Source organism: Hibiscus syriacus, unplaced genomic scaffold, assembly GCF_006381635.1.
Source record: "Hibiscus syriacus cultivar Baekdansim isolate YM2019G1 unplaced genomic scaffold, ASM638163v2 tig00016212_pilon, whole genome shotgun sequence".
In the NCBI taxonomy this organism is placed as follows: Eukaryota; Viridiplantae; Streptophyta; class Magnoliopsida; order Malvales; family Malvaceae; genus Hibiscus; species Hibiscus syriacus.
Genome location: NW_024062384.1, coordinates 492136 through 504772, shown reverse-complemented (window position 1 = coordinate 504772; position 12637 = coordinate 492136). Strand labels below are relative to the sequence as shown.

Genomic DNA, 12637 nt, shown 5'->3' with positions numbered 1-12637 from the left:
GTCCCGTTATATATATGATTATATCCGAAATTAGTTTGGCCTAATTACAATTTTGTTTCATTTAGCACATTCAAAACACATTTTCCTGCTTATATGATAGTATTTTATCAACAGAAATAACATTATATTATAAAAAAATAAATAAATTTTAATTTAGTGACAACGTTATAAAAATACATTTGACGGGTCGTGTTTTATTATATGTTAGATATAATTTTTTTTTCCAAATGTTGTATTACCAAGCAAATGTATTTTTTAAATGTTGTATTTCCAATCTAATGTATTTTCAAAATTAAAGTTTAATTATGGTTTAAATATTAATGAATATGCAATCAAATAAAATTAGTTGAGTTTAAAATTATTGTTTTATATTTAAATTGTATTAAAAAATTTAATCGAATATATTTTCTTAAAACTTCTATCGTATTGAACTTTAAAAATTTATAATCCTACAATACTGATTGTTTTCAATTTAAACAATTCTTTTTAAATATATAAAATTTATAAGGAAAATTCTACAAAACTGATTGTTTCCAAAACACCCCTAATGTAAAACACCGAAATGCACTACTAACTTTATTTTATATATTTTAAAAGTATAGGGACCTAAAATATAATTTTCCCTCTTTTGAATATAAATTTAGTTTGAAACGTTTCTCCCCCGTCATGGCTCGCTCTCTTTCTTCCTCAAGCACCTCGTTGCTTCTCTTTTCGATGGTCTTTGTCTCCATATTCAGGTAACAAAGTATTTTTTTTATTATGTTTTATGGTTATTGTTAATGATTTCGTGTTTTGTTTTAAAGGAGTGATTACTCGGCTCAGCCGTTACTAGGGCAGTGACAGCAAACTTTGGCAGGCCAGGAACGGTGAGGAAAGTGGAAGGAAGAGATGCGATGAAGAGGTTGGTGTCGGAGAAGAAGGTATCTTCTGCTTGGGCTGAATACGATAGCTACTACGACGATGACGATAAAGTGATGATGAAACTACCGAAAATGCCACCGCATTAGACCCTTTCTTTCATCGCAGATAATGTGTGGACGGCAATGGTGGAAGTCTTTGGTTTGCCTTCCCTTTCAGATTCAACTCGTCTAAGAGTGCAATCCTCGAACCCGAGATTTTCTCGAAGAAATAGCACGAGAAGCTCTGACTTCCACAGTTGACGGACTTAGATCTCGAACGTTGAACCAACCGAGGGAGTAGCTTCATTGTGGGACCACCATCATCCTCTATCAACACAATGCCTGCTTTTCTCCTGTTGGCTTCACCATAGAACCAGAAGTGAGAAGACGAACCTACTTCAGCTAAATTCATGTTAAAACTAAATTCATATTCAAAAGATGGATAATTATATTTTTGGTCCCCATCCTTTCAAAATATACTTAAATAAATTATTGGTGCATTTCAGTGTGTTGCATTAATGGTGTATATCGATATACAACGTTCGATGTAGATCATCCAATTTAAAATATATAATTTATAATCTTTTTAATATGTGTAAGTAAATTTTATAATATTATTTAATAAATCAAATACTATCTAAAATTAATGAGATTTTAAAGACATAATATTAAGGTAAGTATAAGGAATTATGAAATTGATGGAAAAATAATTTGTAAAAAGTTATTGTTAGAGAACCAAATAAAATTGAAAAAATTAAAATTAGGGGATTGTATTGCAAAAAGATAAAGTGAAAAAAAAGGATATCTTGAAATAAAAAAAATCCATATTTTTGTGTAGAACCGAGTTTTTATCTCCTACAGATGATTAGCCAAAAGATGCATATCCAAAAGGCATAAAAGAGTGGCCCCTGGTGTTAATTTAACAACAAAAAGCAAAAGAATTCGTGATCACATCTAGGGATGACAAACGGACGGGCGGGTGAAGATACCCTTTTCCCGTCCACATATTCACCTAATGTTTTCTTATTAACTACCTACCCATCACCCACGACAGGTAAAATTTTTAAATCTACATCCACTCACGCATGTACATTATCAAATCCACCCCTACACTTAATATCCAACTAATTCTAAAGATTGAGAATTTGAGACAAGAGAAACGACTCAATTCTAAAAATGTTTATACTCTAACATTTCATTAAATTACAAGTCATGTCCTATAAAATCTTAAGATTTACATAATAGTCTCTGAAATTATACCTAAATTCATAATGATCTAAAATTTATATGGTGGGTAGTTAGTGAGCGGACGGATGCGAGGCGGGTAAGGTCCTAAACCCATCACCTACCCACTACCTACAACTGGTATAACTTTTTACATCCACACCCACCCACTATCCACTAAACATATACCCATCCCCACCCCAATTAGTACGAGTGCAGTGTGAAATCCACGAAATTGTACCTGTTTGCCGTCCCTAACGACACCAAACTGATATTATGAATCCAGCATAACATCAATTTCCCCTAACTGCAAACAATCACTGCAATGACATACAAATGGCCTCCCAAAAAAATACAGATAATTTTGTTACTATATTCATGTGAATGAGGTATCAAGTGAGGCAATAAGATCGTAATGTGGTGTCGGAATGCGGGCATTCATACGAAAAGGGAAATCCAATGAAAGCATAGGCAAGTCTGTTCAAATACATTCATCACTGCAAACAGAAACATAGATTACGACAAAGAACATCGAAGAATCACATTCATCACTTATTGAACATGTTAACATTGGATCAAACATACAAGATGTAGAATGAATTTTGAACAAAACAGAATTACCCCAAATGTTTTACATGGAACTGACTAGAATTTATAAACATTTAAAGATAGAAAAATGACATACAATTGAATTATTGAGTTCACTCACTAAGAACTATTTAACTAATGAACTAAATGTTTAAGTAATCTTTTATCATATATGTAAACTATGTTTAAAATTAAAAACCAAATCACCTTATAGGAACCTGACCGATGCTATATCAAGATTTAACCGGTTGATCCTCCTCCTCATCATCGATATCCCAACTTAAATCCTCTTCTTCCTCTGCAACAGTCAACCGCTTACGCAGATCAACCCTAGTACTGTTTCCCACATCTTCCCCTTTATTGTCATTGATGCTTTGAATGTCCTCAATTGCATCCCACCCTTCCTCCTCGGGCATAGACAGACTCGAAACCACAGACACATCACTATCCTTGCACGAACCTACTTTCTCTTCATCGATTTTTGAACCCTTGTCAACATCTTTACTTGAATCACCCTCCTCAGTATTAACGTTTCCACTATTCTCCTCTTCGTCCTCATCGATATCCCAGCTCAAATTTTCTTCATCCTCTCCTGAAATAGCACGATTAACAAGCTTAGCTCTGGCTTCCTCTGCTTTCATAAGCCTATTCAGCTTGTAAAAATAATTACACCAGTATCTCTTTGATTCACCTTCATCAGAATCAACCCCTTTAAAAATATTTCGAATAACTGGATTTTCACTTAACAAATCCTCAATTTCCCCTTTTTTCTCTTCCAGATTAAACCCTAATTTCCAATTCTCAAAATCCTCCAAATCCTCTGGTTCCATACAGTAAGTACTTCTGTCTGATTGAAGCACTCGAATTTGCATCTCAAAGCGACTGTAACGCTTTCCATTAATGCTATTATTACTCATAATACTTAATCGTCTATTACTAGAACTTCCAGAATCAGAATTATCATCATCAGACGGTGATAAGAACGAGTCTTTACCGTGTGATATGATCTGAGACGTTGATTTCCAAACGGAGATACCGATGTCATCAATGGCTTGTCCCACCGACTCCAGCTTCTCTTGTGCAACGGTGGCGCCTATCTCAAGGGAATCGTTGACGGCACGTGAAGCCACGCTCCGGATGATCTCGGTTTCCTTCTTTAACCCGGATCCGAATTCCTCAAAGTCCTTCCGGTAAGATTCCACCACGGATTCCGACTTCTCGGCAAGGGTTTTTATTAGGCCGCCGAAACTCCACGTAGCATTCGATCCAGGGTTCGGATACGGGTCGGTGGTTGGATGCGAGGGCTGGGATTGAATATCATCATCGTCGGCAAATACAGACCTGAAAAAATCCATGGGGGTTTGCACAAAGTTCAATAGGAATTTGGAAGAGGAAAACAAATCTTTTTCCTTATTAAATTTTAACAATTATATTTGTATTTATTAATGTGAAATTAGGGTTTTCGAAAGGGTATGAGATAAGAAGAGAGAATTGGGATTTTTGTCACGTGATGATGCCGGTGGAAAGCGATTTAGGATTTTAAGAGTTTTCTTGTTGTTTAAGTTTAGGGTAAAGTACACAAATAGTCCAATGATTATAGGGTGATGCATTATTGAATTTTTCGACTACTAAAAGTTACAAAATGGTATTTCAATTATAGAGTGTTACTTTGTTGAGTCTCCGACTATTAAAAGTTACAAAATGGTCACTCGATTATTTAGTATGTTCAAACTCATCATTTTTTGTTAAAAATTTGACAACAGTTTAAGCTGGATGTTAACATGATGACTTAGATATGATAAAATTTGATCTCAAAATCTAAAAAGCTTATCATATCTCAGCCAAAAAGTTAACATCCAGCTCAAAATGTTGTCAATTTTTAACGATAAAAGACAAGTTTAGAACATACTAAATAGTCAGGTGATTATTTCATAATTTTTAATAGTTGGGGACTCAACAAAGCAACATCATATAGTCGAATGACCATTTTGTAACTTTTAATAGTCGAGGGACTAACAAAACATCACCCTATAGTCGAAGAACTATTTATATACTTTGCCCTTAAGTTTATTCGATATTGGAATGTAACACCCATAACCCGTATAATTATACCTATAAAGATTATAGATGTCACCCGAATTTTTAAAACCATTTTCAATTCTGGAATGATTTAAAATTTATTTTCTTAAAATGATAACTGATATTATAAAAATATTATATCATGTAATTTATATTTCACTATAACAAATTTAATTCAAAAGTTTTTTTATGAATAGTGCTGTGAACAGTGAATAGTGTACCGATGCACTGCTACAGTAATGTGAACAGTGCATCGATGCACCAAATTTTGAATCATAATTGTGTATAGATGCATTGCTACAATAATTTCAGCATTATACAAAACTCATAAAATTACAATTTTGTTTCCAAATTTGTTCAACAAAGCAATTAAAACATTAATAGTTACATGCCACTAATAAAGTCAACATTACATCTTATGATGTTTTACTGATATAGAAATATACTTTTTGATGCTTGATGTCGCTTTGCACTCCTTATTCCACTACTATCTTTTTACCTACGCATAAAAATCATCACACGCTAAGTATATACTTAATGAGACAATTAAAACAATATACAGTGCAATACAATTCATGCATGAGTTTCAATGACAAATTCAAAATGCTATAAAATCATATTATTTTCGTATCCAATATTTTACCATGATCAAAATAATATAAAATCTTTTACCATTTATCCCATAAGCTCGTAAGCTTATTTTACCAATACACTTGCCATTATTCCATAACCATATACCATAGACAATAACCATAAACAATAGCCAATAGCCCAATATACAACCCTGAGGACCCTAGGTACACGAGTCAAATATAAGCACCGTAGTGCTAATTCGTATGACACATAAGGTCGTGTCCACCATTTGTACTAGGTATCCTTAAGTACAGTCTCGTATGTCACATAAGGTCGTACCCACCATATACACTAGGTATCCTTTAGTGTATCCCATATGCAGCCTGCTGCTGGACTCTATGGCATGCCAACTATACCCTGTCCCTCAATAACTGACTTGGGCATACAGTCTATTTTATTTGATCCATCCATGGCAAAGTATATTATCATAATTTAACATTGGGCAATTCATACCCGAAATAATATTCATGGTAAAATACCACAATTTCCATAATCAATGCATTATATTTTCAACCTTTGACATATTTAGAATATATCAAATATATGATAAATGACATAAATATTATGTCAACATAAGCAAGGTCGACTTATCGCAAGTCTTCCTGATGATGTCTAAAACATCCATGTATAATGTCATACATGTATTGCACTCACCTTGACACTTTATAATTTTTCCAAATATTTGTGCCTCACTATTGTCCACAATAAACCCTTTTCTATTTGACTTGCTTCGATCACAAATCAATTACGATCTGTATAATTCACAATTTCATAACAAAACATATGTTAGTTTTTATGCTAACATAAACATATCCCAAAATAACTCCATAATATATTTGAAACTCATTATCTATCAAAATACTTATCTCTTAATGATTCTTTTTAACATTGGAACCAACTTTTCCAAAAATTATGAAATGGTCCTCAAATTTTTCCTAAGACTTGTAGAATACTTCTTTCATCATTTCCAACCCATATATAATTTTTCCATAATTTTTCTCACTCACACAATCCATGGCCAAAACATAAAGAACAAGTTCTAGAAAGATTTAACATGTTCTAATCATCATACATGCTTGAATATGAATCAACTATTTCACAAACATCAAGATCTATCATCAATTTCATTATCCCTTTATATGAACACAACATATAAAATTTGGGATCTTTGCACACCAACAAAAATATCATGCAATATTGGTACCAAATGATAGCGTTTTTCGTATATAACAATTTTCTATTTATAACTTTCTCAAAATCCTAAGTAAATTGCTTGAAAATTGAGTTGAAGTTTTCTCTTACCTTAGGAGAAAACCCACGGAAAGCTTGGATGAGGATGAGGAAGAAGCTGAAAATGCTCCACCATTATTGATAGTCTAATATTAAATAATCCATCACATGACATAATATCACATAATGACATTTTTTATTCAAATCAATAAGAAATTCCATTTTTTCCATTAAAGAATCTCCATATTCACCATAAAACATATACACCTCATCCTTATCATCTTTCAAAGTCAAAGATGAATTATTTTGACTTTGATTTATGAAAATTCCCATGATTTTTCAAAAATTGCGTTTTAGTCACTATATTCCACTGTTTTGGTTAAATCTGAAAAATTGCACATTTCCAAACCAAATTTCTCTGATCCAAAATATTAAAATAATATTTCCAACCATTTTATACATCCTTCAAATTTTTATAAAATTCCAATTTAATCTGAAATTACCGATTCCTTACCGGCTTTAAACCTTCTAATTTTTCTTTACTAAAATTCTAAATCCAAAATATAATTTCCATAAAACCCCACTCTCAAGAGTAAACTATCTATTTATATAATAAAATTCTTTTTTTAGGAACTTCATCACTTAATTCCCTAAAATTTTCCAAGTTTATACTTTGACCATCAAACTTTCAAAAGTTACATTTTAGTCACTAACCAAAATTTGGGATATTACATGGAATATGTTAAATCATTGATTTATAAATTAATTAATTTAGAGTAAAACGCATATAATATATTGATTATAAGACATTTATTAATATTTTAATTATAAAAATTATAAAAATAATCATTTAATTTAATAAATGTAATATTTATGTAATGATACATCTAATATTTATTTTTTTATATTATTACAGTTTGATTCTAATTTTAAAAATTCAATCTTCATCATTAAAATGTTATATATGTTGTGATTATGAAGATGCTCAAATTGACAATCGAAAATGTGCAAAGAAAGTAATTGACAATAATTTTGATAAGGGAGTAAGGAGAGAAAAAGATAGAAAGATAAGACACAAAAATTTAAAGTGGTTCGACTTATCGACCAAGTTTACATCCACTACCTTAGCTCCTCATTAAGGATTTTCTAACAAATTCACTATTTTGTTCCTTTTTTTTCAATGACAAATAGATAACCTTTACACTCCCTATCTTTTTCACTTGGCTAAGATAAAACCAAAACCCTTTACAAATGAAAAGAAATGTAAACAAGAAAAACCTCTCTAAGGTAGGGTGTTTACAAATTAAAAGCTCACAAGAACAAAATATTTACAAGAGAATTGAAATAAAGAGTAAAAAATTCTTCTCTTGTGTTTGATTGCTTGGATAGGTGTTCTAACCCTTCTTCAAGTGTTCTCAACTTGTATTTATGTGTTGGAATGTTGTTGTGACCGTTTTTAGTCGTTGTAGGTGGTTTGGAGCCGTTGTGGATCAATTTTCGTGCAAAATAAAGTTGCTCAGACCAAGGGGTATTGGTACTCCTAAAGGGAGTATCAATAGTACCTTTGTTAATATTTAAATCAACTAGTCGTTAATAGCCGTTGGGCCCTCATGGTATCGATACTATGCTTTGGGTATCGATACCACTATACAGAGTAGTATCGGTACCCCTTTGGGTATCGATATCATTTTTGCATTCTGGAATTTGAGCAATACTGGTAGTATCGGTACTACCTAGTGAGTATCGATACTTCCCTTATCTTTGGTATCGGTACCATATGAACAATATCAGTACTTGTTCATTACGTATCGATACTGTAAGAATAATATCGCTACTACTTGTCCAAAAAAACCGTTTTGTGCTCAATTCCAAGCTTTAAGGACTTTGAATTATTTTTGAAAAACTTTGAAAGGTTTGAATAAATTCAATTCAAGTTCAAAAACATTTTGCCTTAATTGTTATATCAAAATATAGTTCAACAATACAAATTTAATTCTTTATTTAACTCATTTTTTATTTTTCTAATCTGATTTTCGAAAATTTTATTTAAGGGTAAATTTATTTTCTTTAATATTGAAGTTTTAAAAATAAAAAAATAATTTCTAACATAATCGTTTTGTAATAAATTTGTCACTCAAATTTTAACAGTTGTTACTTTAGTCATAGAAGTATTATATAGCACGTTTGGTCGATTGAATTAACAATATTTGACAAATTTACATTCTTTGATTAACTACTTTAACCCCCACCTTAAAAAAACATTTAAAAAAAAATCCTTCACTTCTTCCATGGTCTTCTATGGCAAAAATGAAATCGGAAAAACTATGCTCATTTCATATGTAAATGTATGCACCAATCTAACTAAATATTTTTCCATTTTGTCTCTATTTGTATTCACCCCAAATAATATAGATTGCTTTAACCTTTGTTTTTATTCTTAAAACACTTTTAAGTGTCTAAATTATACCTCAAATAAATTTTTAGTGTCTAAAGAATTTTTCATTAAAAAAAATTGTCTAATGTTTCCAACCTTATAGTTTTAGGTGTATGGACTGTAACAACCGTTAAATTTGGTCGTTATCTGTGACAAGTCACGCATACAAAATTTCAAAAACAAATATTTAAAAAAAAAACTAACATTATAATTTTTTTATAAAAAAACTTAAAATTTATTTATTTTTCATCGTCGATCGGTCACTGTTGACACCATAAAATCATCTTGGCACCATGACCAAAACTCAGCCTTTCATCCATCGTGAAACTACGTCGATCGTCGTGAAGGGTTGCCAGATTTCTTAGTTTCTTGATTGTTTTCGGTGATTTCGACAGCTATAGTTAGTCGTACGTTACACGATCATCGTCATTAAATTCCTCTTTTTGCTTCGAATAAAATCCAGCTGGTGGTGACCCTTCATTTTCCTCCCACCATGAAGACGTTTGAATGTTGGGAGTAACATCATCGCTTGAAAGTTGAAGATTTGAAGGTTTTGAGGGGGTTGGGGGGGAATAATTTGGGGCTAAATTTATTTTGACATATAAATGAAAGGCGTGTAGTTTTATGAAATATAATAATTTTATATTTGACACATAGTGAAATTTTATCACTTTTTCATTAAAAAAGGGAGTTTGGACTCCGACCTAATGAAGACATAATGTATTAAAACATTATATGATGTTCCAAAACATTCTACAATGTGCTAGAACATTTTATAGTGTTATACAACATTTTTATTGTACTATAACATTCCATATGGTTTTAAATTTTTTCATTATGTTTTAGAACTTTTAGTTATATTCTAGAATATTCCACCAACGTCCTTAGATTTCCATTTAAATATGAAAATATAGGTGGTGTGATTTAATTTGTGACATTATAACTTGGAATTGAGTTTCATTTTCGCATCAGTCTTGTTTGTAATTTCTAAAATTGGACGGTCATTATATGATATTATTAATAATCGAGTGACTTGTAGTGTATTTTATAGTAAATACAATAAGGGCATTATCTAAAATAAAAAAATAGTTTCCCAATTTTAACAAAAGAATTTGTTATCAACGCTATCGTTTTATAATAAATCGGTCATTCAGTCATTAACAATCATTACTTTAATCATGGAAGTCTAATATGATACGTGTAGATAGGGGTGCACAAAAAATTCGAATATCCGATTTTGCGAAAAAAATATCCGAAATCGGATTTGGGAAAAACCAGTTTTTTTAACCGGATCGGATTTTTTTTAAACCGGTTATTTTAACCGGTTTGAAGAAAAAAACCTAGACCGGTTTTTTTTACCGGATAAAAAACCGGTTTGAAAAAAACCGGTTAAAAAACCGGTTTTTATCCGAAAAAAAACCGGTCTGGGTTTAAAAAACTAGCCGTTAATATAGCCGTTGGGGGGTTTTGTGACCGTTTTTGACCGTTTTTTTCTTTAAAAAATTACCATTTTACCACCATAAACATGTATAAATAGGTTGGGGATGTATTTGGTTGATTACAAATTTCTCAAATCTTATTACACAACACTTAAACATCTCTCAAATCTTACTTTTGTAATTTTTTGTTCATCATGAGTAACACGGCTGAATCTTCCGTTGGGGGAAACCTTGAAGTCGTGAGAGTGATCGAACACACTCGAAATAAAGACATTTGGGATCACTACGATTTATGTGAGATGTCAAATTGCTCAAGGAGGGCGCGTTGTAAACTTTGTCTAAAGTTTCTTGCATCGGAAGGAAACACAACGTTGAAGAACCATTTGACAAAATCATGCAAGGCACTTCGCTCAAGATCGGATCCTAGTCAATCGAATCTTACACCGCAAGGTGGTGTTTTTGTTTACGACAACGAAAAATTACGAGAAGCGTTTACAAAGTTCGTGATTACAAAAGCATTGCCGTTCGACCACTTTGATGATGAAGATTTCACGATAACAATTCAACAACTAATGTAACCACGTTATACTCAAGTAAGTCGTACTACCCTTAGAAGAGATGCTATAAAAATGTGGCGTACGGCGAGGGAAAAAATGATTTTAGGATTCCAAGAACACCGTTATGGTGTGTCGCTTACATGTGACGTTTGGAGTTCCCCTCATAATACCGGAAATTCTTTTTTAGCCGTTACGTCACATTGGTTAGATCAAGATAATTGGCAAATGATGAAAAGAACAACCGCGTTTGAATTATTCGGTGAGCCGCATACCGGTGCTAATTTATTTACACTTTTAAAAAGGGTAATTTGTTTTTATAAATTAGAAAATAAAGTTTTTTCTATATCCTTTGATAATGCATCGAATAATACAAACGCGGTTCCAAGATTGAAAATATTACTTTCACCGATTTTAGACGGTGCGTTTTTTCATACCCGTTGCGTTGCACACATAATTAATTTATCCGTGCAAGCCGGTTTGGAGGTTATTGAGCCGATTAGATTAGAATTTAAAACAATGATAAAATCGCTTCTTTGTAACAACAACAAAAGACTAAATGATTATAAACGATTTTGTAAGTCCGTTAATAAAAAAGCTTTGGGTCCTAATTTGGATTGTCCAACTCGTTGGAACTCAACTTGGATGATGATGCATACTGCCTTAAGGCAAAGGGAAACATTGCAAACATTTCACGATCGGCTTTTCGAGAGGGGTCATGTCCCAAACATTTATCCGGATTCGAGTTGGGAAACTATAGCCAAAATAACCGATTTTCTTGAAGTTTTTAAAAATGCAACAACTTTTTTATCCGGTGTTTATTACCCTACTAGCCCGTTGGTTCTTAATCAAATATTTTTGTTGGCTACCCGACTAAATGACTTTGAATTTGAAACCGAAGTTTTTCAAGAAATTGGCTTTGCAATGAAGGAAAAACTTTTAAAATATTTTAAGGAGATTCCCCCCATTTTTACTTGTGCCGCCGCTTTAAACCCAACGTTAATGTTGGTGGGGTTGAAACACTAATTGAACAAATTGCGTTTGCTTTTAATCTAACCGATGATGAACCCAACTTTGTCCAAAACCAAATAAATTATTTTAACAAATGTTTTCGAGACATGTTTGCAATTTATTTAACTAAATACGGATCAAGTAGTGTAATACACGATCAAATGAGAATGAATGCGGAATCATCTAGTAGACGGCCAAGTAACATAAATTTGAATCTTTTTAACACTCTTGTAAATTCCCAATCCAAACGATCACGTACTACCACCCCAAGTAGCGAGTTGGGAAATTATATGTCATGCGATTTTCTATCAAAAATGACATTTGAAGAGTTTGAAAGTTTGGATATTTTGGCTTGGTGGAAAGAAAAGGAAGCACAATTTCCGATTCTAGCCGCCATGGCCCATGATTTACTAACCGTCCAAGCTTCTACGGTAGCTTCGGAATCCGCTTTTTCTGTTAGTGGCAGGGTTATATCGCAACGGAGATCAAGACTAAGTCCCGAGTCGGTGGAAGTATGCATTTGTTTAAAGGATTTTTGGATGGAGC

General features: G+C 32.3%; 1 protein-coding gene across 1 annotated transcript; it reads right to left on the bottom strand.

Moving 5' to 3' along the window:
• Positions 1-2789: 2789 nt before the first annotated feature.
• On the bottom strand, positions 2790-4123 carry LOC120208323 (BSD domain-containing protein 1-like). Its single transcript, XM_039207619.1, has one exon. It carries the CDS (start codon positions 4064-4066, stop codon positions 2945-2947), a length of 1122 nt encoding a protein of 373 aa, XP_039063550.1. The 5' UTR covers positions 4067-4123; the 3' UTR covers positions 2790-2944.
• Positions 4124-12637: the final 8514 nt, after the last annotated feature.